This window comes from Elephas maximus, chromosome 4 (assembly GCF_024166365.1).
Source record: "Elephas maximus indicus isolate mEleMax1 chromosome 4, mEleMax1 primary haplotype, whole genome shotgun sequence".
NCBI classification, from domain to species: domain Eukaryota; kingdom Metazoa; phylum Chordata; class Mammalia; order Proboscidea; family Elephantidae; genus Elephas; species Elephas maximus.
Window position 1 is genome coordinate 50,568,087 of NC_064822.1, and position 25,840 is coordinate 50,593,926.

General features: G+C 36.5%; 1 protein-coding gene across 1 annotated transcript in view; it reads left to right on the plus strand.

Moving 5' to 3' along the window:
• The window catches only part of KIN (Kin17 DNA and RNA binding protein), a 33,126-nt gene that overhangs the window by 2,879 nt on the left and 4,407 nt on the right, over positions 1-25,840 (plus strand). The window contains exons 2-11 of the mRNA XM_049882012.1: positions 1,357-1,451; positions 5,206-5,249; positions 5,334-5,456; positions 6,231-6,412; positions 9,627-9,675; positions 10,509-10,569; positions 15,714-15,843; positions 17,387-17,437; positions 23,101-23,169; positions 24,307-24,406. Of these exons, the coding sequence (XP_049737969.1) occupies positions 1,357-1,451; positions 5,206-5,249; positions 5,334-5,456; positions 6,231-6,412; positions 9,627-9,675; positions 10,509-10,569; positions 15,714-15,843; positions 17,387-17,437; positions 23,101-23,169; positions 24,307-24,406 (904 nt within the window). The remainder of the gene's footprint in view (positions 1-1,356; positions 1,452-5,205; positions 5,250-5,333; positions 5,457-6,230; positions 6,413-9,626; positions 9,676-10,508; positions 10,570-15,713; positions 15,844-17,386; positions 17,438-23,100; positions 23,170-24,306; positions 24,407-25,840) is intronic.

The following is a 25,840-nucleotide window of genomic DNA, read 5'->3' on the forward strand; positions in this document are numbered from 1 at the left end:
TTTAATGTATGGAGTATTACCCTGGCTTTTTATTTATGAGACTGATAGTAAGTTTTCTCTTAAGATAAATTTAAGAAGTAAGTATGACTCTCACAGTGCACAGACGAGGCAAAAATTGTGTTAATTATTGTTGGGTGACTGAAGCTTTGGAAACTAAGCAAGATATGATGTTGAAATCAGGTCAGAGGCTATGGGATTGAACAGAGGGATTGGATAAGAGTTACTAAGAAGGCAGCATAGATTTAGTGCTAAATTTAATGTGGAGAAGAAGGAATCTACTCTGACCATACTGATGTCTGGCTTGGGTGAGGAATTGGGCATATGTTAGTGCTGTTAATTGAGAGAGGGAATACAGATGGAGAGGCACATTTTTCATTTATATTACTAGTGAAGAAAACAAAAACCAAACCCATTGTGTCAAGTCAGTTCTGACTCATGGCAACCCAGGTGTTACAGAGTAGAACCGTTCCGTAGAGTTTTCTTGGCTGTAATTTTTATGGAAGCCGATCACCAGGCATTTCTTCTGTGGGGCTGTTGGGTGGGTTCGAACCACCAGCCTTTAGTAAACCAGAAAACCAAACCCATTGCTGTCGAGTGGATTCCGACTCATAGCAACCCTATAGGACAGAGTAGGCCTGCCCCATGGGGTTTCCAAGGAGTGAGTGGTGGATTCAAACTGTCGACCTTTTGATTAGCAGCCCAGCTCTTTACCACTGTACCAGTAGAATGCAAACCACTCGTGCCACCCAGGAATCCTTACTAGTGAAGAATGAAATCAAATATTAAGTAGAAGATACTAAGTAAAAGCTTGCATTTTTTTTCTTAAAATCATCTGAAGAAGGTACAAATTTAATACGTTTAATACAAGGTTTGTGTAATATGCAACCATGTATTTTGAAAAAATGAGCTGAAGCAGAGGAAAGAGTGAAATCCTTTCCCTAAAGAAATTCATTAATGACACAATTGACTTCATTGTAGTCCCTCTAAGCACATGCATTGCATTCTGTATGATGTAGGTACTCAGTAAAAAGTTGCTAAATTAAATTAAAAAAACTAAATCATTCTTCTGTTATTGTGTTGAATAATATGTTTTCTAAAGCAGACTTTTTCTGTCTCTTTAATAATCTCAAGGATTATTCTTTGATTAGCAGGGTTGCAAAGCTCAACTGCATAAAAAATAAAAACAAACAAAAAGATGGGGTAGTTACAGGTAGAGAACATAAGTGGTTTGCTTGTTTCTTTTACAAATTATCATCAGAGAGCAGCTTTTAGGGTTTAAATAAATATTTCTATTTAGAGTCCATTGCGATACCCTAATGAAATCAGAATTTAACTACAACCTTTACATTTTTGTAGAATGGTTTTAAGTGTCATTGTATGTCCGAATCTCATCAGAGACAACTGCTGCTGGCTTCAGAAAATCCTCAGCAATTTATGGATTATTTTTCTGAGTAAGTAACTCAAAGACATCCTTATATCGTAAGTTTTGTTCAGTTGGATGTTTAATACATGCTTAATTTACATATTGAATGTTCTATTATTCCTCGTATATTAACATAGCCATATTTTCTCTCTGCTCAGTTTTCATCTTCTTTTGACAGTTTATCATAATAGGAAATTATTACCAAAGAATTTCTCACAATTTAGCGTCTGCTTCAAATGTACTAAGCTATCATTCTAAAACAAACAAAAACAGCTGTGGCTAAGGGTAGTCTCTGGAGTCAGACTGTCGTTAGGTGCCGCGGAGTTGACTCCAACTCAGTAACCTTATGTATAAAAGAACAAAATGTTGCCCAGTCCTTCGCCATCCTCACAGTCTTTGCTATGTTTGAGCCCATTGTTACTACCACTGTGTTCGTCTGTCTCATTGAGGGCCTCCCTCTTTTCTGCTGATCTTCTAGCTTACCTGACTTCAATTCTGGGCTCCTCTTCTTTTGAGCTGTGTGACTTTGGGAGAGCTACTTAATTTTTCGGAAACCCTGGTGATGTAGTGGTTACGAGCTGTGGCTGCTGAGAGATCGGCAGTTGGAATCCACCAGGCACTCCTTGGAAACTCTGCGAGCCAGTTCTATTCTGTCCTATAGGGTTACTATGAGTCAGAATTGACTCAGCAGTTCGTAGGTTTGGTTTTGGACTTGATTTTTCTGTGTTTTAGATTCCTCATCTGTAAAATAGGAGTAAAAATTGTACCCTTTTCCTAGTATTGTTTTTCTTTCATAGGGTTTATATGAAGATTAAATGAATTAATAGTTTTGAAGTGCAAAGGGCAGTGCTCAATACTTGATTAATGTTAGCTGTTAATTATTATTACTACTATCGTTATTCTTACTTCTATTCATCTTTTTCTCTCCAAACTTCTATACCAGTAGTTCTCAAATATTTTGGTCTTAGGACCCCTTTACCTCTTAAAAATTATTGGAGTCCCCCACAAAGAGCTTTTGTTATGTGGGCTACATCTGTTGATATTTAAAAATTAAAACTGAGAAATTTTAAATATTTTTACTTGTTAATTCATTTTAAAATAACACTAATAAACCTATTACATGTTAAATAACATTTTTAATGAAAAATAACTACATTTTCCTAACCAAAAAAAAAAAAAAAAATTGCAATAAGGATAGTATTGTTTTACATTTTTGCAAATCTCTTAACGTCGGACTTAGAGAAGACAGTTGGATTTTCACATCTGCTTCTGCATTGTCTGTTGTGAAATGTTTTGGTTGAAGCATAAAAAGATATGTAGTTAGAAGGGGGGTGGTATTTTAATAGCCTTTTCAGATAATTTTGGATATTCTTCTCTGATACTACACAAAAACACAACCAGTTGTAGTTTCTTAAAGGTTAGTTGCAACATCAAATCTGAAACCATATCAGTGAATTTTTTGAATTGTTACTTGAAAACCCATTGATCTATCTTTTACTTTGAATGGATCTTGTACCCCTGTGTGATTTTGTAACATCGTGCATCGATCATTTAAAATTTTTTGGTTCACTGACTTGTGTAGATCTTTCAAATGGGAACATGTTTTATTATAGACTATCATAAAACTGTATTCACTAATAACAACACTGGACTGATTAGTATTGGAAAGTATTTTAAAATCTCAGTGGAAGTTTCCCTAAAATTCTAATTTTTCCTTGAAAGCTCAGCTTTTATCATTAGCAACAAATACTGTCAGTTTCTTTCCTTGATGTGACAAATGTGAGAAAACGTCTACTGAGTACCCAAGTCAGGGTAGTCATAGTTTCTTTCAAGTAAAAATGGTGATTCATGAAAAAGGTAGTTCAGCTTGTACCTCAAACGATTGTATGGATGCTTTTCCTCAAGACCACCGTGGCACAGCAGCAGAAGCGATTTATATGTAATTCTTAGTTCATGACACGGAATATTAGAAAGATGGGTATTAATACAACTAGTAGTTTTTACTGCTTCATCAGGAACATTGTACACGAAACTAGCATTGATTTTTACTGAGTGTGCATGGCCGTGGAAGATACACTGACTACCAGCACAGTTTGGTACCACTTACTTGATTTGTGTTAAGACACCAACAGTTTTACTCTCCATTGCTTTTGCACCATCAGTGCCAATAAATAACACAGCAAAAAAGTAAAAAATTACTTACCATCTGTGAACCACCTAAAATCATCTTGAGTGCTACCAGGGTACATATCCACACTTTGGGAAATATCATTTTGGCAAGAGCCGTCCACTTTCAGTGCCTTCCTTTCTACCTCTCGTTCTTGCCTAAGTCTGCTGCGTCCTGACTTCTGCCTTGTCAGCCTACTGAAGAGTTACTCGTGGTTTTTTCTGCCTTCATCTTCTTGATCTTTCTTCAGTGAATAATGCTGTTAACCCTTAATTGAAACTCCTCTGTTTTATGTTCTTTCATGGTTTTCCTACTGCTCCCATTGTGCTTACTTTCTTTAGCTCCTTTTACTCTCCCAGCTCCTCAAATGTCAGAAAGTTCTTCTGGGTGCCCACTTGACTTCTTTTCAGTCGGCTTCGTCCAGTCTCCATGTGTTATCTCAGCCTTTTAACTGTAACCTTTAGTATGCATTGAAGACTCACAAATCTTGATGTTCGTTTGTTATTTGTCTTGAGTGGTAGATATTTTTCCCCCTGGACAATTCTAGTCTATATGTCTTAAGTGATCTCAATGTCAACATTTCCAAAGCCAAACTCAGTATTCCCTCCTCCAAACCTGCTCCCTATCTTCTGCTGGCCAAAAACTACCCAGACTCCTAAGCTGTAAACCTCAGAGTTTATATTTCTGTCAAGTTCTCAGGTGATACTGATGCTGAGAGTCATTGTTCTGTACAGTCCACCAGAATTATTTTTCTAAATCAAAAATTTTAACAAACTGACTTCCAAACTTAAATTTTGTAGTGCTTTTCCAGTGCCTGTGTAAAGCCCGACCTTGTGAAGATGACATTTGAGGCACTTCAGAAATTAGTCCTAACCTTGTGTTTTAGCCACATAACCTCCACATGATTCTGTCCTACCCTCACTCTCACCTTCATTTTTATCCTAAACTTGAGCCACATTAGGTTTATTGTCATTCTTCAAATGTGCCGTGCTTTCGTGTCTCTGTGCTAGCTGATAATGACCTTTCTCTTCCTTTTTCACCTGTAAACGTCCTATGTGTACTTTATAGTGTCCATATTATGAGTTGAGAAATCTCCCTCAACTCTTTCTATGATATTTTATTACATCTCTTTTTCAGTTTGACTTCAATATTGAATTTACTAAATTGTAAGCTTCTTGAAAGTCAAGGTATATGTTTTATTCACCTATGTTTATCTAGCACCTAACATAGTGTACTCTCAGAAGGACACATGAAGTACCAATTTCACGTGGAATAAGGGTAGTGTTATTATCACAGATAAAGTGCGGTGGCTATGCCACATTCAGCAGCACTTAAAGACTTCTTGAAGGACCATCTCCAAACATACATTGTGACTCTTGACATGACTGCCTTGCCAAGGCAAAGCATTCGTATTCCAAACTGACTGTTAACTTTAACTTCTCTTGAAATCTGAGATCTTTCAGAGTTCTTTTCTTGTTCAGTTTTTATAGGTTCATAACATAGAGATTTCATAAATCATTTGGGCATTAAAACTGTATGACTGCTAAAATTTCAGGAATATAATACTGTGTATTTATAGAAATTACCTTAACGCATTCCTTTCTTTCTTTATTAGGGAATTCCGAAATGACTTTCTAGAACTTCTCAGGAGACGCTTTGGTAAACATCTTAAGTATTGTGTAAATAGTAACTTTCTAATTTCTTAATATTCTCAGGATCAACAATGTCATATTTCGATTTTAGGCACTAAGAGGGTCCACAACAACATTGTGTATAATGAGTACATCAGCCATCGAGAGCACATCCATATGAATGCCACTCAGTGGGAAACTCTGACTGATTTTACTAAGTGGTTGGGCAGAGAAGGTAAGAATAATAGTTGCTGTATGGCTCCATAGCAGAGAGAGAAAGAATTGTCATAATTGCTATGTAAATTTATGAAAATGAGGATGAGTAGGACAGTTAAAAAACTGGGGGAGAGGATGGATTTTGTTTATTACAGTTGAATATAAATGTCCAAATAGTTCTTTAGACAATGCGAGGATTTAACATTGAAGCACCCTCTTGTTCAGATTAAGGGTTGTAAACAATCTCTTCCATTTTTTTCCCTCATATTCATCTTACTTGAGGAGACTTTTCTTACTTCCTCCTAAGGTGATTTTTGATTTGCCTTCTCTAATCTTCATAGAATGAAGAATTTGGGAAAAGAGAAAGAAATTTTGCATCAATATATTACTTTATGCTCTATGTCACTTTATTCCTCTTTAGGGGAATAATTTAAGTTAGTAGAGTGCCATGAACTCATTGGATGTTAAATACTTGGACACAGTTGAGGAATTACTATGCAAAATAACATGTTTCATGTGTTTGCCTTGTTTAAATATGTTGCCTCAGCCTAGCAATAGAAAAATCAGAATATTTTTTTCATTATAAAGAGATCCCAAAATTTCATTTGATGTATCCAAATTTCATCAACTTTAAATATGAAAACTTATGTGTACATGAATTTGTATTTGCATATGTTTGAGTAAGTACATTTAAATGAAAGTAAGTAAATAATGCAGAGACAGAACATTTTATTTATGCTTAGATTTAGCTTCGATTGTCTAAAAATGTATGATATCTGTTGTTTTTTTTAAGGCTTGTGCAAAGTGGATGAGACACCAAAGGGTTGGTATATTCAGTATATAGACAGGGACCCAGAAACTATCCGCCGGCAACTGGAACTAGAGAAAAAGAAGAAGCAGGACCTTGATGATGAAGAAAAAACTGCCAAATTTATTGAAGAACAAGTGAGAAGAGGCCTGGAAGGGAAAGAACAGGTGGGAAGTAATATTATCCAAAAAGGCAATATAAAAAGTCTAAAGAATCACAAATTTTTTTTTTAGATATTATTCCTTAATTAAGAGGAGAAAGAAAGAACATGGCATAGTGTAGAAGCACAGGTTTTGGAGTTGACAAACCGGGGTTCAATTCCTGACTTACTTAATGATTTTGTATAGTTATATAATCTTCCTAAACCTCAGTTTCCTTATCTCTAAAATAGAGGAAACATTTAATGTGGGAGAGGACATACAAACAGATAATGTGATTTGAGTAATTAAGGCAGTGCTGGAGATACAGTGTGTGGGAACATAGAGGGCCAGCACTTAACTCCCCCGTGGGGAGGAGAAAGAATATGTGAAGGTAGATAGAACCTCTGAGCTGAAGAGTCTTGAAGAATTATTGGGTGAAACTCAGATAAATGGGATAGAGAGGCATGGTAAAAGTGGTTCCAGTGTTAGGATAACTAGATCAAGGCATTTATTTCAGCAAATATTTTTAGGTACCACCTGTGTGCCAGGCACACCTCTCATCTCTGAGAATGCAGCAGTGAACAAAGGATACAAAAATCCCTGCCCTTATGGAGCATTCATACTAAAAGTTGTGTGTGAGAAGGAAATGCAGCCTGGTGTGTACTTGAGCCATTTAGTGTTTTAAAAGAATTTTATTAAGGTGGTGGTGTTGTTCATACCGTTTGCTATCGAGTCAATTTTGATTCATAGCGACCCTACATAATAGTCGAGCTGCCCCATATGGTTTCCCAGGCTGTAATCTTTGTGAAAGGAGCCCTGGTGGTGCAGTGGTTAAAGGGCTCGGCTGCTAACCAAAAGGTTGACAATTTGAACCAACCAGCCACTTTGCAGGAGAAAGATGTGGCAGTCTGCTTCCCTAAAGATTACAGCCTTGGAAACCCTATAGGACAGTTCTAATCTGTTCTATTATGGGGTCACTAAAAAAAAAAAAAAAAAAATTTTTTTTTTTTATTTTTTTTATAAGGTGGTAGTGACTTGATGGCGAGCAGATTGCCAGGTCTTTTCTCCTGCAGAGCCACTACTGAGTTCAAACCGCTGATCTTTTGGTTAGCAGTCGAGTGCTTAACAATTACACCACCAGGGCTCCTTTATTGAGGTCAGGAGCTCTGGCGATGCCGTCACTAAGTGCCCAGCTGATAACCAAAAGGTTGGTAGTTCGAACCCACCAGCTGCTTCTGTAAAGATTTACAGCCTTGGAAACCCTACAGGACAGTTCTGCTCTGTCATGTAGGGGCGCTATGAGTTGGAATTAACTCAGTGGCAGTGGGTTTAGTTTTTTAAAACTTATAATAAAGTGGAAGCCCTGGTGGCATATTGGTTAAGAGCTGTGGTTGCTAACCAGAAGGTTGGGAGTTCGAATCCACCAGGTTCTTCTTGGAAACTCTATGGGGCAGTTCTACTCTGTCCCGTTGGGTCGCTATCAGTTGGAGTCGACTCGATGACAATGGGTTTGGTTTTTTTTTTTCTTTTTTTTCTAATAAACTGTATGATGCATATTAATGTTAAGTGTATAGCTTAATTAATTTTTACACACACATGCCTGTGTAACCACCACCCAGATAAAGACGGAACATTTCCGGTATCCTGGAAGATTCCTTCATGCCTGATCCCAATTAACCCCTCCTGTCCTCCAAAAAGTAACCACTGTTCTCGCATACCATTATTGATTATTTTAGTGTGTTCTTAAACCTCATATAAATGGAATCATACAGTGTGTGCTCTTTTGTGTCTGGCTTCTTTAACTCAAACATAATGTTTGTGTAGTTCATCATGTTCTTTCCCTATCAGTATTTCATTCTTTGTTTTTTCATTGCGTAAAATTCCATTTTACGAATATGTTACAATTTATTTATCTATTCTTCTGTTGAAAAACATTTGGCTTGTCTTCACTTTTTGGCTGTTATGAATACAGCTGCTCTGATCATTATTGTACATGTCTTATCTAAGCCATTTATTTTAAGAAGTAATGCAGGAAGTAACAGGTGATAAGACTTAACGGACAAGTTTATGAATCAACTTTTATACCGTGTTAATTGAACATCTTGATGACTAAGCTTGTATGTGAATGTATTATGGTATTACTTACATTAACACATATATAGTCATGTAATCTTTTAGGAATTTTCTACATTAAATTAAAACAAGAACAATGATTAAAGTGCTGTAATTATAAAATTATTTAAATTCCTGCTTAGGATTAAAAGGTTTTTATTCTTGAAATTCTCTTACCTTTTTAAAATTTAAACCTCTATTTTCAGTAGAGGAAACATTTTAATTTCCAGTTGTGGAAATTTTAGAAGAATCACATCTTCTGGTATAAAGTGGCTTAGTTTTTGGAATAACATTATTGTTTTGTAATGTTTTAGCTTAATACTGCTAAAACCTTCAAGTTATTTTATACTTTTCAGATAGAAATAGCATCTTCACCCTAAAAGGCAGGTGAGAGCCTACTGATCATTCTGTGTTTAAATATATCAATTATTTTAAAAGTAAGATTATGTTCTTTTGCCTGCCTTTGTAAAATTTTATATGGGACATTACCTGAGAAGAGAATATTTTAGCGAGCTTTGAAGAACAGCTGTTATTACTAATACAAACGACTCTTCCGTTTATTGAACACTTACTCTGACAGTCACTATCCTGTTTCCTATATATTATTTTATTTAACCTTTATAACAATTCTAAGTATATGTATTATCTCTGTCAAAGATAGAGTAGCTGAGGCTTAAGGGAGGTGATAAAACTGACGAAGATTACAAAGTTAATAGGTTGCAGAGGTGGATTTTATGTGCAGTTTTTTGTTTTTAGTCTTAGGCTCTTAATCATTACACTGACTTATCCCACGGTGTAGAAAGGTTTTGCATATTAAAGTAATCCTCAATCTAATAGTCCTAAAATTTATTACTTTACTTTTTTGTTGTTTCCTGTTTAAATTGTAATAATAATAAAAATGTAGGTAAACTTGGTATAGAAAAGCTACTTTTCCCTCCGTCAGACTGATTCTCAATTGGTGAATATTTGCAATACATATAATTTCTTATTTAGGATCTTAATAATTTTAGAGTTGTCTCTTAAAGCTGTCTTGCAGCATGGGTAGCAAGTCATAATTTAAGTCTGTTGAATATTGATAGTAAATGAACTGTGAACCAAAACCTTCAAACATACTCATTTATTTATTTAGGAGGCCCCTGTTTTTACGGAATTAAGCAGAGAAAATGATGAAGAGAAAGGTAGTTTTACTCTTTTTTCTTTCTTTCTTTTTTTTTTTTTTTTAATGTGAATGGTATAGTATTGGCTGTACCAAAAACTAGCAACATGTCTAGAACAAGATGTTAAATCTGTTTGAGTCTCATTTTTCTCATCTATAAAATAAAAGATAATGACTTGAATGGGATGCCTTCAACTACAGTAACAAAACTGGCTAAGATTAGCATAAACAATAAGGAGAAATGTATCATCTTGCCATAACAAGAATCCCAGAGGTAGATGGTTCCGGATGCCACGCTATCAGCAGCTGGACACAAGATGGCTGCCCCCACATCCAGCATCAGTATCCAGGCACAGTATTGTCCAGAGGATGCAGGAGAGCATCTTTTCTGGAGCCTCCCAATGAGCAAGGAAACTTTTTGTAGAAGGTACTTCTGTCCCCCTCACCAGCAGACTTCATCTTGAATGACATTTATCAGAACAATGCCACATGGCCCCCTAAAAGCTGTTGCTGGAAAAGGGAATAGAAGCATTTCGATTGATTTACACGATCAGAATTTACCCCAGTGCTAAAGATGGTGTGATCTCCTCTGAGCCACGTGTGGGAGGTATAGACACCTAAAAAAAAATGAAGCACTCTGAACAGAGGAGAAGACGGGAAGCAACCAGCAGTTTCTGCTATCGCATCAGTCTAGTGTGTATTACAGGAGTTTGTAATCTCTGAATGGGAGCATTTTAATTTTCATTTATTCAGAGTGTCCATAAATGTCTATGTGAATACACTGTGGTAGCTTTTCTGATAAGTTTTATTATCTTCCTGAAATATGTATGGAATAACAATTTTTTTTGCTTTCAGTTACATTTAATTTGAATAAAGGAGCATGTAGTTCAGGAGGAGCAACGTCTTCCAAGTCAAGGTGAGCTATGTTAACAGTTATAAAACTTTAGAATTTTTCTGAAGTGTTGGTTGCTATGTATTAAAAGCAGCAATATTGTCAATCAGTTTTTTCTGGCTGCAATTTTCTTTTTAGTTTTTGTTGTGGTTTTTGTTAGCAGCTGCTCTTATTTGTCTGTGATGAGATAATTCTGTCTGTCTTTTGAGGAAAGGTTTATTTTGATTAAATGCTTCACATGGCTAAAATGTTGGTTCTCCCTGAGTCCTCTATTTAATGGTTCCTTTTGTGTCACTATAATACTGTTTATTGTTCTATCAGAGTCCACTTATCATAGTCTAAATGTTGCCTGAGAGGTACATTTTTTTGTTTTACTTGCTGTATTGTGATTTTCTGAGGCACTCAATAAAAATTGCCTTTCCATCTAGGTGGTATAGTACAGAACAGGGGTTGGCAAACTTCTTCTATAAAGGGCCAGATGGTAAATATTTTAGGCTTGCTTGGCCATATGTCTTTATTGCAACCACTTAACTCTGCTGTTTTAGTGAGAAGGCGGCTGTAGACAGTATGTAAACGAATGAGCCTGGCAGTGTTCCAGTAAAACCTTATTTACAAAAACAAGCAACAGGCTCAATTTGGTCCACAAATTGTAGTGTGTCAAGCCCTAGTATAGCGTGTAGTCAAATATTTCTATTCACATTTCATGTTCCTTTTTCTTTTGTTACATATTCTTGCACCGGATATTTATTGACTGTTTGTGATGTGTAATGCATTCAGTTATGTTATGGAGGTTAAACAATGAATAAGACAAAATACTGGTACCTCAGTAAGGTACCATAATCTACTGGAATTTAGTTTTAGGCTGAGTTATCTTTCTATTTTACTTAGTATTTTACATGTTGTTTACGACCTAACGCAGCTTTTTCTAGTTCGGGTCAGGGTTATGCTTATTTGCATGTCTAAATAAATGGCTAGGAGAACTGAAGGGAACAGGTAGGCTGAGTCAACAATATGTAACTACTGCAGAATGACTTGACAAACGTTATAATGTTGTTCAAAAGAATATTTCAAAATTAGCACCTATATTAGATATCATCAAGAAATAGTTGGGTTCTACACGTGATACATTTGGAAAAAAGAATTTCCTACTATTGGTGTGTAATGATCTGGAAGATGGACTGGAATATGTTTTAATATACATATACGTACTGTATAGTTTTAGGCTCTTACATATTTCTTTCTATTTTCCTTTGTTATCTGTTACTCATAGGTATACCCATTCCCCGTTGCCGCCGAGTCAATTCAGATTCAAAATGACCCTATAGAACAGTAGAGCTACCCCCATAGGGTTTCCAAGGAGCAGCTGGTGGATTCAAACTGCTGACGTTTTGGTTAGCAGCCATAGCTCTTAAGCACTGCGCCACCAGGGCTCCACTCCTAGGTAAGGGTGAATGTTAATATTGGTTTCAGTGGCCCTCAAGTACTCACCCCTGTATTGGCTTCCTTTGGCTGCTGTAACTAATTACCGCAAATTAGATTGTTTACAATAATTCTCTCTCAATTCTGAAGACTAGAATTCTGAAGTCAGTATCACTGGGCTGAAACCAAGGTGCCCACAGGGCTGAGCTCCCTCCAGAGGCTCCAGGGACGAATCGTTTCCTTGTGTCTTCCAGCTTCTGTTGGCTGCCAGCATTCCTTGGTTTGTGGCCTCCTCACTCCAGTCTTCAAGTCCACCATCTTCAAATTTCTCTCTAGTCCATCTTCACATTGTTTTCTCCACTGTGTGTGTCAAATGGCCCTCTCCTTCTTAGAAGGATACATATGATTGCTTTAGGGTCTAGTCAGATAATCCAGGACAGTTTCCTCATCCTCAAGATCCTTCTCTTAATCATATTTCAAGGAGCCTTTTTCCAAATAGGATAACATTTAGGGGTTCCAGAGATTAGGACCTGATATTTTCAGGGGCCATTATTCAACCTACCACATCCCTATGCCAAGGCTGGATATCATTAGTAAAAATATTAGTTCTGTTCTACCAAGTTCTCTCAGTTCTCAATTACCTGTAACAAAATGAAGATAGTGTCCAGATAATACAATTGGAAGACTCATCTGATTTATTACTCTTTGAGGTGTCATGGAAAATGGGAGAAGAGTCAGAAATAAAAAAATGGGCAAATGTCTTTTTCAAAAAGTGGGGATACAATTTTAGAAAACAATAGACTAGCAAGTTTTCCCAACTGATTACTGATTACAGTAGGTGGTTTGTGAACATGTAAGGAGGAAGTGGTAATCACTAGAGCCAAAAATGGCCACTTAATCCTAATGCCCCTTTTGCGAGGATTCTTAGTGCTCATTATAGAGACATGTGGTTGTGATACGGATTATTGCTAACTCGGGTGAGTTCCTAGCCCAAAGTACATTTAAATCTAAAAAACATTTTAAGTAGCAAAAGAGTTTATCTCTATATGGACTTTTTCAAAACCAATACGTAATATTTACAGTTGTCACAAACCTGGAAAACACGTTCAATAACATAATCAGAACTTAAAAAGATGTTCAGAGGATTGAATGATGAGACAGACCCAATGAGGATAATTTTGCAGAGGTAAATATAAAACCTTACAGTTTGGGAAGGAGAAAACAACTTCAATAAAGACAGAATGGGGGAGTCCTGACCTACAATACTTACAGAAAAGGTGGATCTCAAGCTGAATGTGAGTGATTGAAGTAACCTGGTTGCTAATAAATGTAGTGCTAGGAATATAGTAAAGATAAATAATATTTCTACTGTATTCTGGAGAAAATATTTGAAATTGTCAAAGATTTCATTTTACTTGGATCCACAGTCAACATCCGTGGAAGCAGTGGTCAAGAAATCAAGTGACATATTGCATAGGGCATATTTGCTGCAAAAGTCTTTAAAGTGTTAAAAAGCAAAAATGTCACTTTGAGAATTAAGGTCCGCCTGACCCAAGCCATGGTATTTTCAATCACTTCATATGCGTGCAAAAGCTAAACAGTGAATAAGGAAGACCAAAGAAGAATTGATACATTTGAATCATAGTATTGGTGAAGAATATTGAATATACCATGGACTGCCAGAAGAACAAACAAATCTGTCTTGGAAGAAGCACAGCCAGAATGCTTCTTAGAAGCAAGGATGGTGAGGCTTTGTCTCACATGCTTTGGACATGCTATCAGGAGGGAACAATCCCTGGAGAAGGATGTCATGCTTGGTGAGGTAGAGGATCAGTGAAAAAGAGGAAGACCCTTGATAGGGAGACCTTAAAAACCTATATCAAGTGTCTGACCAGAGTAAAAGTAGCTAAAACAGGATCCAGGCATCAAATCTAGTCTGTATAGAAAACCTGTAGAACTAGAAAACTAAACTGGTATAAAAATGACCTCCTCTAACTTCACAAGGGGGAAGGAGAATCAAAATCAACAGCCCTTGACTGATTCCTATGATGCAGCATCACACATACTTTTTCTCTCCTCCATCCCTAACAATTCTGACACCAGCCATCCCTCCCATGGCACTATGTACTTCCTGCTGGGTTCAGTAATTCATTGCAATGGCCGCACAGAACTCACAGATAATACTCACGATTATGGAGCTTATTAGGAAAATAACAGGTTACAATCCAGGCTCAGAAACACTCAGAATATAGTTCTTCCATCAAGACAGCGTCTTCTCAGCTGTGCCTGCAGGAGCGCCTCTCTCTAGCCCCTTGGCCACCGTACTGCTCAGTCAAGTATTACAAGCTCTTTTAGCTCTGCCCATAAGTGCACAGAGGCACCCCACTGGCAAACCTCCTGCCTGAAGGCACTCAGCTTTCTCGTTCCCTGGGTTGGAAAGCCCACCACACCATCTGCTGCTACTGGGCTCTGCTCCCGTCTCTCCGCCACCACTTCTTGCTGTCTTCCATGTTACATCTCTCTCTCCCCATCCCTGTCTCCTTCTCTCCCTTCCTCCCACCTTCCCTCCCTCTTCCTCTCCCTTCCTCCCTCCCTCTCTCTTCCTCCCTCCCTCTCTCTCCTTTTCTCTCTCTCTCCCTCTCCCTATCCCCTTCTTCCCTTCCCTCCCCCCTGTGGTGGGTCACAATTAACCCTACTTGCACAGTCCCACCCAGTCACTTGGGTGGGAGTTACAAGACCATGGCAGGAAAGGCCCCACAAAACCGACCTATCACATCTGCAACTGCTTAGACTCTGTCCTGTAGAGTCGCTATGAGTCGGAATCGACTCGATGGCACTGGGTTTTTGTTTGGGTAGAGCAGTTCAGTCTGTTACCTGGTATGTAACAGAATTTTTTTGTGCTTTGTAAGCAAGCCAAGGAGCTTTAGTTTGTTTCCAAGGAGCTTTAACAAACAGCTTATCTCTACAGTTTGTTCTCAAGGAGCCTTAAAACAAAACTGTAAGCCACCAAACCAGAATGCCCACGTACCCATGATAACCCAATCATTACAAAGATCTCATCTTTGACAGTAATGTACTGATGAATAACCGATCAGAATTTTTCTTAACTTTACCTCCTTCTGTAACAGTATATTAGCTGCTTTCTGACAATGATTCAGTAGATCCTGCTTAGTCTTTTGTGCCCAGTGCACACTGGCATGTCCCTTACTTGAATAATTGTCTTTATCTTGGCTTAATAAAAACCTGTTTTAATAAAATTTATGTCTGGCCTGTTTTTTCCCCTACCACACCCTCAACGAGATAGATTGACATAGTGACTGCAACAGTAGGCTCAAACAGCAATGATTGTGAGGATGGCACAGGATCGGGCAGTGTTTCACTCTTTTGTACGTAGGGTTGCTATGAGTCAGAACCGACTCGACTGTACCTGATAACAACGACTGTATTTTCTACTAATCAGACCTTGTTCTTTTTATCTTCATGTTAGCTTTATGCAAATATTTATCCTTTGTTTTTTTTTTTTTTTTTGTAAGTATGACAAATGATTAAACTGGTAAGATTCATTTAGTCAGCAAATATTAATTGAGCGTCTGTTTTATGTGAGTCATGAAGTAGTTACTGCTCTTCTACAAGAAAAAATTGTGTGGTCTGTCCCTCCCCTACTGTGAGAGAGGAGTCATACATACAAATGAATGTAAAGCTTTTATCTGTGTGTAGTTTATAAAAAGTCTAACTCTTCTTTTCATCAGTTCTCTGGGGCCAAGTGCATTGAAGACAATAGGGAGTGCAGCATCAGTGAAACGAAAAGAAGCTTCCCATAGCTCCACTCAATCAAAAGAAAAGAAGAAAAAGAAATCTGCACTTGATGAAATCATGGAGGTACGGTTTATGAATTGCTAATTGACTCAGCAGAGGAGTGATGTAACTCAAACCTAAGGATAGTTAAATCGTTTCGCCAATTATTACATTAATATAAAATTAGAAAAATTTACATATGCTAGTTTCACCAAAGAAGCTTAGCTGCAGTGCCATCTGAACAGCATTGGAACCCCTATCCAAGCAGGTTTATTTTCTTACGTAAAGTGCTATCATTGAAAGTCTGTGCAATTATCGTCAGTAGAATTCAATTACAAGGGCTTTAGTGGCAATGGAAGTTAGAAATGAAGTCCATTTTCATCTTCTGTAACTCCGTGTTATTGGAATCCTCTGTGGCCTGAAGGAAAGGCCAGTGTGACTGGAGCATAGAGAGCACAGAGGGAAGGGTGGTATCATTTCAGGTTAGAGAGAGAAGTGAGGGCAACATCATGGAGGTCTTATATGCCATGGCAGGGATCTTTTTAATTTAATTCCAGGTAAAATGGAAAGCCAGATCCACCTACTTTGAACATAATACAGGCTAAATTTGAACTATTCTTTGTTCATATTGGAAATTTGGAGGATTTAAGATGAGGTTCAGAATTAACCAACAAATTAGGTTATTCAATTCCATTGAAACCTGATACTCAGGATTCACTTTAAGTAGTTGAGGAAGAAAAGGCATGATATGGAGCTATAATGGCCAGACAGGGCTTTTTTCCTTTGATCACTCTTTTATTGACATCTCTTTTAATTATATTTTTCTTTCCTTTCTCTCACAAACTTTGTCAACATTATCAAATAGTTTTAAATTACCATCAAACTCTAATACCTTTCCATGTTGTACTACAGTGGCATTAATAAAGCACACCTCTCTTTACTTATCAACTATGTCGTTGTCTGACATTTCTCATTTACAATAGTAAAACAATCTACTGTCCGACTATTTTACGCATTAATGACGTATGTCTGGCAGTAATGAATGCCACGGTGCAAGGCCGTGATGGTTAAGGTTATGTGTCGACTTGACTAGGTCGTAATTCTCAGTGATTTGGTAGTTACGTAATGATGTGATTTGGCAGTTATGTAATAATGTAGTCATCCTCCATTTTGTGATCTGATGTGGTCATCCTCCGTAATGCCAGTTCTCGCCTAATGACCTGGTCTTTGGAACCAAATGATGTCGATAAATGAGGAGTGGATATATATTATGTTTTACCACACGTAAGCATCACATGTTTTCTAGCTCAATGACAGTCACGGAGGAAGCTGGGAGAGGGCGATATTGTACTGGCAGATAGCCTTGCAGTGTTGACTAAATAGAAGTTTTTGTTTGTTTTCTTGGACATTGACTTGCTTTATTACATACTCTTTTAAAATCTGAGGTTTTATTTTGATCAAACACTAATTTCAAATAATGTTTGTAAGTACTGGAGCTTTTGAACTATATTATTTGTCTTCTGTGAAGTATGTGTTTTATGGTATTCTTTTGCCAAATAGCATGGTACTTGCATTAAACTGAAGATTTTAAAAAGATAATTTTATGAATGTCTTATGTGTTCTATAGATTGAAGAGGAAAAGAAAAGAACTGCTCGAACAGACTACTGGCTGCAGCCTGTGAGTGTTGAACTGGAGCTTCTTAAGCTCCAAATCTACTTTTAAGTGAATGATCTAAATAGGATTTAGTATAAATAATGAAAATTTTGAAATATATATAAATTATATATCTAGATTTATAGCTTTAATGAATTTTCTATTTCATCTTTAATTATTGGTTGCACCTGTATTTGAAGATTACTTCCTATTTATAGGCCGGTAATCTTTCATGAGTTTAATGCTAAATTTGTTAATAGACACCTTAAATTGAAGCCTGGAGTTATTTTTAATTTTTGTTATAAGACAAAGGTTGTGTTTTCAGCAATGAGATTAAAAGGTAGAATTGTAAATGCAGAAATATTTATCTTCAGCTTATGGCTTATTGAACTTAGAATACCTGTTTAGATACTTTGTAGAAAAAAGCTGGTTTTAATTTTATATACCCAGGGAAGCTTTGCATTTTTTTGCTTATTTATTATTGTTTGTTATTTTAAAATGGTTATTTATTGAAGCTCTGTTTGGAATTTACTGAGATGTGAAGTTTTCATAAAACTTAGTTATTCCTAAAGAATCTGATTGATCAATAACAGGAGAGTAAAAACTAATATATTATTTAGATAATTTCTAACTTGAGAAATAAGTTCAGTAATAGCCCTAAAGGTCAAGAAGTCCAAAGTTCTATATCCAATAAGAGTCTAATCTCTAAAATTTGTTTAAAAAAAAAAAAAAACTGTAATGACAACAAAATACAAACAACCTTGTCACAAAATAGGCAAAGAACATGAACAGAACCTTCACCAAAGAGGACGTCCAAGCAGCCAGCAAACATATGAAAAAAATATTCACAATCATTAGCCATCAGAAAGATACACATCAAAACTCCAGTGACATACCATCTTACTGCAGCAAAAATGGCACTGATTAAAAAAAATAACAACGTGTTGGTGAGGATGTCGGAAGGTCAAAACCCTAATCCATGGCTGGTGAGACTATAAAATGGTATAACCACTATGGAAAACACTATGGTGCTTTCTTAAAAAACTAGAAATAGAACTACCCTATGATCCAGCAATTCCACTACTACGTGTTTACCCTAGAGTTCCTGTCTTGGTCATCTAGTGCTGCTATAACAGAAATACCAGAAGTGGATGGCTTTAACAAAGAGAAATTTATTCTCTCACTGTCTAGTAGGCTAGAAGTCCAAATGTAAGGTGTCAAGGGAAGGCTTTCTGTTTCTGTCGACTCTGGGGGAAGGTCCTTGTCATCAGTGTTCCCTTGGCCTGGGAGCAGCATCTCAGCGCAGGAACCTCAGGTCCAAAGGATGCACTCTGCTCCTGGTGCTGCTTTCTTGATGGTATGAGGTTCCCAACTCTCTGCTTACTTCTCTTTCCTTTTATCTCTTGAGAGATAAAAGGTGGTGCAGGCTACACCCCAGGGAAACTCCCTTTACATTGGATCAGGGATGTGACCTGGTAAGGGTGTTACAATCCCACCCTAATCATCTTTAACATAAAATTTCAATCACAAAATGGAGGACAACACAGAATACTAGGAATCATGGCCTAACCAAGTTAATACATACATTTTGGGGGGGACACAATTCAATCCATGACAGCCCTAAAAGTAATGACACAAACAGACTCGGCCACACCTATGTTCGTTGCCACATTATTCACAATAGCAAATAAATGGAAACAATTGAAGTATCCATCAACAGGTGAGTGGATAAGCAAATTGTGGCACATGCATACAGTGGAATATTATGCAACAATAAAGAGCAATGACGAGTCCACAAAATGTATTATAACATGAATGGACCTGGAGGGCATAATACTAAGTGAAATAAGTCAAGCATATAAGGACAAATATTGTATGATCCCTCTTACAAGAAGACCTGAATAGATAAATATAGAGAGACCAGTGTTCATTGGTGGAGGAGGAAGATGAGGAAAGTACGCTTTATATACTGTATAGACTAGGTTTTTTTTTAATTGTGCTTTCAGTGAAAGTTTATAATTCATGTCAGTTTCTCATACAAAAACTTATACACTCATTGTTCTGTGACCCTAGTTGCTCTCCTACACTGTGACAGCACACGCCTCCTCTCCACCCTGTATTTCCTGTGTCCATTCAGCCAGCCCATCCCCTTCTGCCTTCTCATCTTGCCACCGGACAGAAGCTGCCCATTTAGTCTCATGTATCTACTGAGCCAAGAAGCACATTCTTCACTAGTATCATTTTATGTCTCATATTCCAGTGTAATCTGTGTCTGAAGAGTTGTCTTCGGAAATGGTTTTAGTTCTGGGCTAACTGAGAGTCCGGGGGCCATGTCTCAGGCTAATTATTTTTGGTGAGGGGGAAAGTGTCACCGAATGTAGATGTAGGCAGCGGAGCACAACCAAAGTAAAAATGAGTGTTTGAGCACATATGGATGTGTATAGGCAGATTGGTATATGGGTGGGTACAGGTGTGTACATAGGTGAAAACAGTGTGGGTGCAGGCACATACATTCATTGAAGACACAAACACAGATACTTCTTAGGCATAACCAGATACCTTCCAACATTGATTTTCTGAGTTTGAAGGCTTAGGACCATAGTCTCTTGGGACGGCTCAGCCTGTTAGCATAACATAGTTCACCAAAGTCATGATCTGCATCCTATTGATGTGAGTAGTGTCTAGCATCTTAAAAGCTTGCAAGCTGCTATCTAAGACACAACTACGGATCTCTGCTTGCCAGGATAAAAACAGTAAGTACGCAACCAAAAGCACAGAGAAGAAACAAGTCCACACAAGCCACAACCTCATCATTTACCCTGAGACTAAAAGAACTAGATGGTGCCCGGTTACCACCACTGCATCATTCTGCCTGGGGTCACGATCATTGGTCCCAGATAGAATGGGAGCATGAAATAACTTATCTAATGTGGAAATACTTGCTGAGTTAAATGGAAAATAAGTACTGTGTATAAATTATTTCAGTTAATTCTCATAATGACTCTATAAGGTAGTTACTGTTATTCTTCCCATTTTATAAGTAAGGAAACTGATATAAAAATTGAGTAATTTTCTCAAGGTTATTTAGTGAGTGGTGAGCCAGAATTTCCCTGGCAATCTGATTCTACTGGTTGTATTTTCAACTACTAAACAGTACTACTGGTTAGTCACCTTGATTTGCTGATCTGTTAGTAAAAGTTTGGGTTATTGTAAACCCAAGGGATATATCATGGGATGGAAAAGTCTATTCTTTCTTATAAAATTATTAAAGGAAGGATCTGTAGGGAAGAAACTGTTCATTATTTTGTGGGTTATGGTTTGTTTTTGCCTGTTAGAATAGCTGGCTTTGGAATCTTAATAGTCACATATATAATTTATGAAAGTGTAATCAAGAATTTTGTTTAAAGCAATATTCTTAACCATAGTTTACATCAAAATTTCTTAGAGCCATCTTTTCAGAATACAAATACTTCATACTACCAGTCTCTTGGGATGAAGTGCATGTTTTCACTAACCTCCCAAGTGATTCTGATGTGTGTGTGCCCTTGGTTAAGGACCATTGGTCTCAAGGAAAAAGAAAACAAAAATCAAAAAATAAAAATGAAGCCCAGAACTGAATCCATTCCCAAAGCCAACTCTTCAGACAAAGATTATACTGGATTATAGGCATAAAAGGATACTCGTGAAGAGAGTGCTTCTTAGCTCAAGTAGATACATGAGATTAAATAGGCAGCTCCTGTCCGGAGGTGAGATGAGAAGGCAAAAAGGGGCAGGAGCTGGTTGAATGGACCCAGGAAATCCAGGGTAGAAAGGAGGAGTGTGCTATCACATTATAGAGAGAGCAACTAGGGTCACACAACTGTGTGTGTATAAATTTATGTATGAGAAACTAAAACTGTAAACTTTCACTTAAAACACAATAAAAACAAAGTGAAACATTCCAAGTTTTTAATTAGTAAAAAAAAACTCTTCTCATTGATAATACTTGCAATTAAATTTTATTTTCTATTTGATAATTTTCTCAGATAGTGAATTATTCTGATTTTTTTATTTTCATAGCTCTTCTTACTGGATGTTATGTTGAAAGTGAGAATCCTGCAGATAGTGCTCTGACAACTCAAGCCGTCTTTTATCTTGAAATGGGCAATATGTTAAAATAACCAGTAGTTCACAGAAATAGACTTGTAGGGCTTTATTTTTTTAACTCAGACAAGAAATATTTTGAATAGATCTATTGTAGGAAAAGGTCAATAAGTACAGTGATTATAATGAGTTGTCTTCAGATTACTATAGTATGAATTCATAAGGGCCTTTGAGAAATTTAGCCTAGAATTTCTCTGGCTAAATCAGAGAACCTGCTTTGGCATTAACTGGCTTCATTTAGAAAGTCTTAGTAGAGTAGTCCCTGGTGGTACAAATCGTTAAGCTCTTGACTACTAACGATAAGATTGATGATTCAAACTCACCCAGAGGTGGCTCAGGAGACAGGCCTGGCTATCTGCTTCTGGAAGGTCACAGCCTTAAACCTTAAACCTTATGGAGCAGTTCTACTCTGAACACATGGGGTCACCATAAGTTGGGATCCACTTGACAGCAATTAACAAGTGGAGGAGAGGCTTAACAATATGACAACTCAAGTCTTCTCTTAAAGGTGTCTCTACTGTTAAATACCCTCCCCACAAAGTCCTTACTAAATTTTTGTTAGTATAGTTTTTAGCATGGCTTAATGAAGTGACCACGTGGTTCCTCTCTGTTGTATTTACTTCAAGTAGCAAATATAGGATCGCTGCCATGAATATAGCAATAAGTCAGTTTATTTAATTTTCATTGTCAGCCTTTAGAAAACCAATCAGGAAAACAATGATTAAAGAAGCAAACTCAGAACTCATTACTATGAAGCAAGCCCAGATTTCTTGCCCATTTGAGAATTAAATGGTCAGAAGAGAGATACTTTTAGCTAGAGCAAATCTTTTTTTTTTTTAATCTGGAGGAATCCTGTCTGTGTTAAAAATTCAAAGCAATGTAGCAAGAAAATAACATAATGAAAAATGTCATGCACAAAATCAAAGGCTCAGTTCCTGGCAATTTCCTAATGAGACCTTTACAATCTGAGTTTTTATCAACAGTGAACACTAATAGTATATCCTTGAAACTTTTCCGTTCCTTGAGTGGAGAGAAAGATGCCATCTATGAAAGACATAAATGAGTTGAGATTTTTACAGATGAAAGTCTTAGATTTCAAGAAACCTTCATTATGGAAAGCAGCCATTTTTATATATATATATATTTTTTTTTCCCTTGGTAACTATGTTGAGTAAAAGAAAAGAAAGAAGACATGAAATATTACCAAGGAAATGTTTTGCCATTGTTGGGAAGGCTTAAAATGCCATAATTTCCTTTTATTTATTTTTATTGTTGTTGAGAGTATACACAGAACATATACCAATTCAGCAGTTTCTATATGTTTAGTTGATTATATTCTTCAAGTTGTACACTTGTTCTCACCCTCCTTTTCTGAATTGTTTTTACCCCATTAACAAACTCACAGTCCCAGAGCTTCCTGTCTAATCTTTGGAGAACTCCATAATTTCTCATTTACCAGAGCACATGATTTAAAATAAAAAAGTAAAAAAGGAAAGATACTTCATGTCTTTTCATCTTTCTGTTTTGTTGTTGTTATTTTCTAGGAAATCATTGTGAAAATTATAACCAAAAAACTTGGAGAGAAATATCATAAGAAAAAGGGTATTGTGAAGGTAAGGAAGCTGTGAATGGAATTTGTGAAAAAGCTTAGGGGTGACTGAGTGAAGCTGTTTTGGTATTTCCTGAAACTGTGGCTCAGTAGCAGAGGTATTGAGGTTCTTTTTTTTTTTTTTTTTTTATTGTGCTCTAAGTGAAAGTTTACAAATCAAGTCAGTCTCTCATACAAAAATTTACATACGCCTTGTTATATACTCCTAGTTGTTCTCCCCCTAATGAGACAGCACACTCCTTCTCTCCACTCTCTATTTTCATGTCCATTCAGCCAGCTTCTGTCCCCCTCTGCCCTCCCATCTCCCCTCCAGACCGGAGCTGCCCACACAGTCTTCTGTGTCGACTTGATTCAAGGAGCTCACTCCTCACCAGCATCATTTTCTATCCCATAGTCCAGTCCAATCCCTGTCAAGTATTGAGGTTCTTAATGGCTCTATAAGAGGAAAGTTAAATTCATAATAGTAGGAAAAATATTTCATAGCCAACCACAGGATATACTTAACCTTGGTCTATTATTTGCTCAAAGTGTATATGTATATATGACATCCCATTGATGCCCCTTGAAAGAAACAACTCAGTGTGCATGCCTTGATAGTAAGATATATTCCTTGTTAATGATAAAAAAAAAAAAAAAAACACTGCCGTTGAGTCAATTGTTAATGATGGGCAGTATAATTATGCCCCCAGAGCTCCAAAGAGGTGCTTCTTGTATTTTGCCTGATCTCTCAAGTATCTCTTTTTTGACTGCTCTAGGATTTTAAAATTTGTATCAACACTCTGGTTGTTAGATTCTCCCTTTTGTTTTTCCTAAATATAGTTTCATTCTAGCATCTAGCCGTATGTGTGCATGAATGCCCTTCTACTATCATTTAAGCTAGGCAAAAGAACTCCTCTTGCTCTGTATATCTTAAATCTTACTCTAAGATCATTAGTCTCTTATTCTTTCCAATCAAAAATCTTAACTAAGCTTTGAATTGAGTTCTTTACTGAGAACCATATACTGTATGTGGAATCTGGAAAATAGTATCAATAGAATCAGCTTTTATCTTTTGATTGGAATTTCATTTGTTTTCATTCTATTTATTTTTGTCCTTTTAAATTTGTGTTCATTCTATAAAAGTGTTAATTTTACATAACAGGAAGTAATTGACAAATATACAGCTGTTGTAAAGATGATTGATTCTGGAGACAAGCTGAAACTTGACCAGACTCATTTAGAAACAGTAATACCAGCACCAGGTAAATCTTTTTGCAGATCGTCTGATGTGTATGCCATCAAAACCAGTGATTCCATTCTTAAAACCATAGTTTTTTGACATTACTTGATGGTTATGGATAGAAGTTTCCTTTTCTAATAATATATAACTCTCAATATAACTGGTCCTTTTTTGACATCAGTTAACTTAGTAATCTATTAGTTTGCTCGTAAAGATGTTTTGTGCATTGAATGAATTTTTCATTTTTCAGAATACATTTTTTTTTTCCTGAAGCAAAACATAGATATATGTGGTTAAAATCAATCGTATTGAGGTTATGTTTGTTCTAGCTACCTGGATAGTAATGTGAAAGTGTGTATTTTGCATTTTTTCCCCTTAATTGTCTTTACCATTTGGGTACTTAGATGCATGATAGTATCAGTCTCTAAAATGTCCACTTATCATATGTGTTATTCTTTATTCTTACTCCACCATCTCATTCTTTTTTTTCTCCTGTAAAATAAAACTAATCTTCTGGCTTAAAAGAAATTTTTTTTCACCTTTATTGAGATATAATTGACATACGATAAACTGCACATATATAAAATAAACCATTTAATAAATTTTAACGTGTGAAAACTATCTCTACAAATGAAGATAATGAATATATCCATTGCCCCCCCAAAGTTTCCTCATTTCCCTTCATAATCTCTCCCTCCTGCCTCTTTGCTCCTGCCTCCCCTGTCTTCCCAGGCAGCCACTGATCTGCTTCCTGTCACTATAGATTAGTTTGCATTTTTCTAGAATTTTATATACATGAAATCATATACTATGTCCTGTTTTCTTGGTCTGGCTTCTTTTACTCAGCATAATTATTTTAGATCCATTCATGTTGTCACATGTGTTCATTCCTTTCTGTGCTGAGTAGCACTTCTTCATATGAATATTCCACAGGTTATTTATCCAGTCACCTACTGATGGGTGTTTGGGTTGTTTACAGCTTTGGGCTGTTAAAAATAAAGCTGTTTGTGAACATTCATGTACAAGTCTTTACATGGACTTATGATTTCTCTTGGTAAATGCCTAGAAATAGAATGGCTCGGTCATATGGTAAGAATATGTTTAGATTTTTACAAAACTGCCAAGTCATCTTATGAATTTTAAAAAAAGACAAAGTAAGCTAAAAGTTTGCTGGTTATTTCCGGACTTATCATTTCTTCCAACTACCTTACACTCCTTACAATCTAAAACTAAAACTTACCCTTTAACGAATAAGTGAAATAAATGAGGAATCTTATGATGTTATAATAACCAAACTATCTGCAAACTGTACTTTAGAATGTTATACAGTTATTAAATGATTAAAACTTCTAAGAGAAGGGTTTGGTTTTAGTTATATTAGTTCAGTGTAGCTGCATTTTGCTGTAATAGAATGAAAACAGAAGTGGACATTTTCTTTGTGTTAAATTTTATTTTC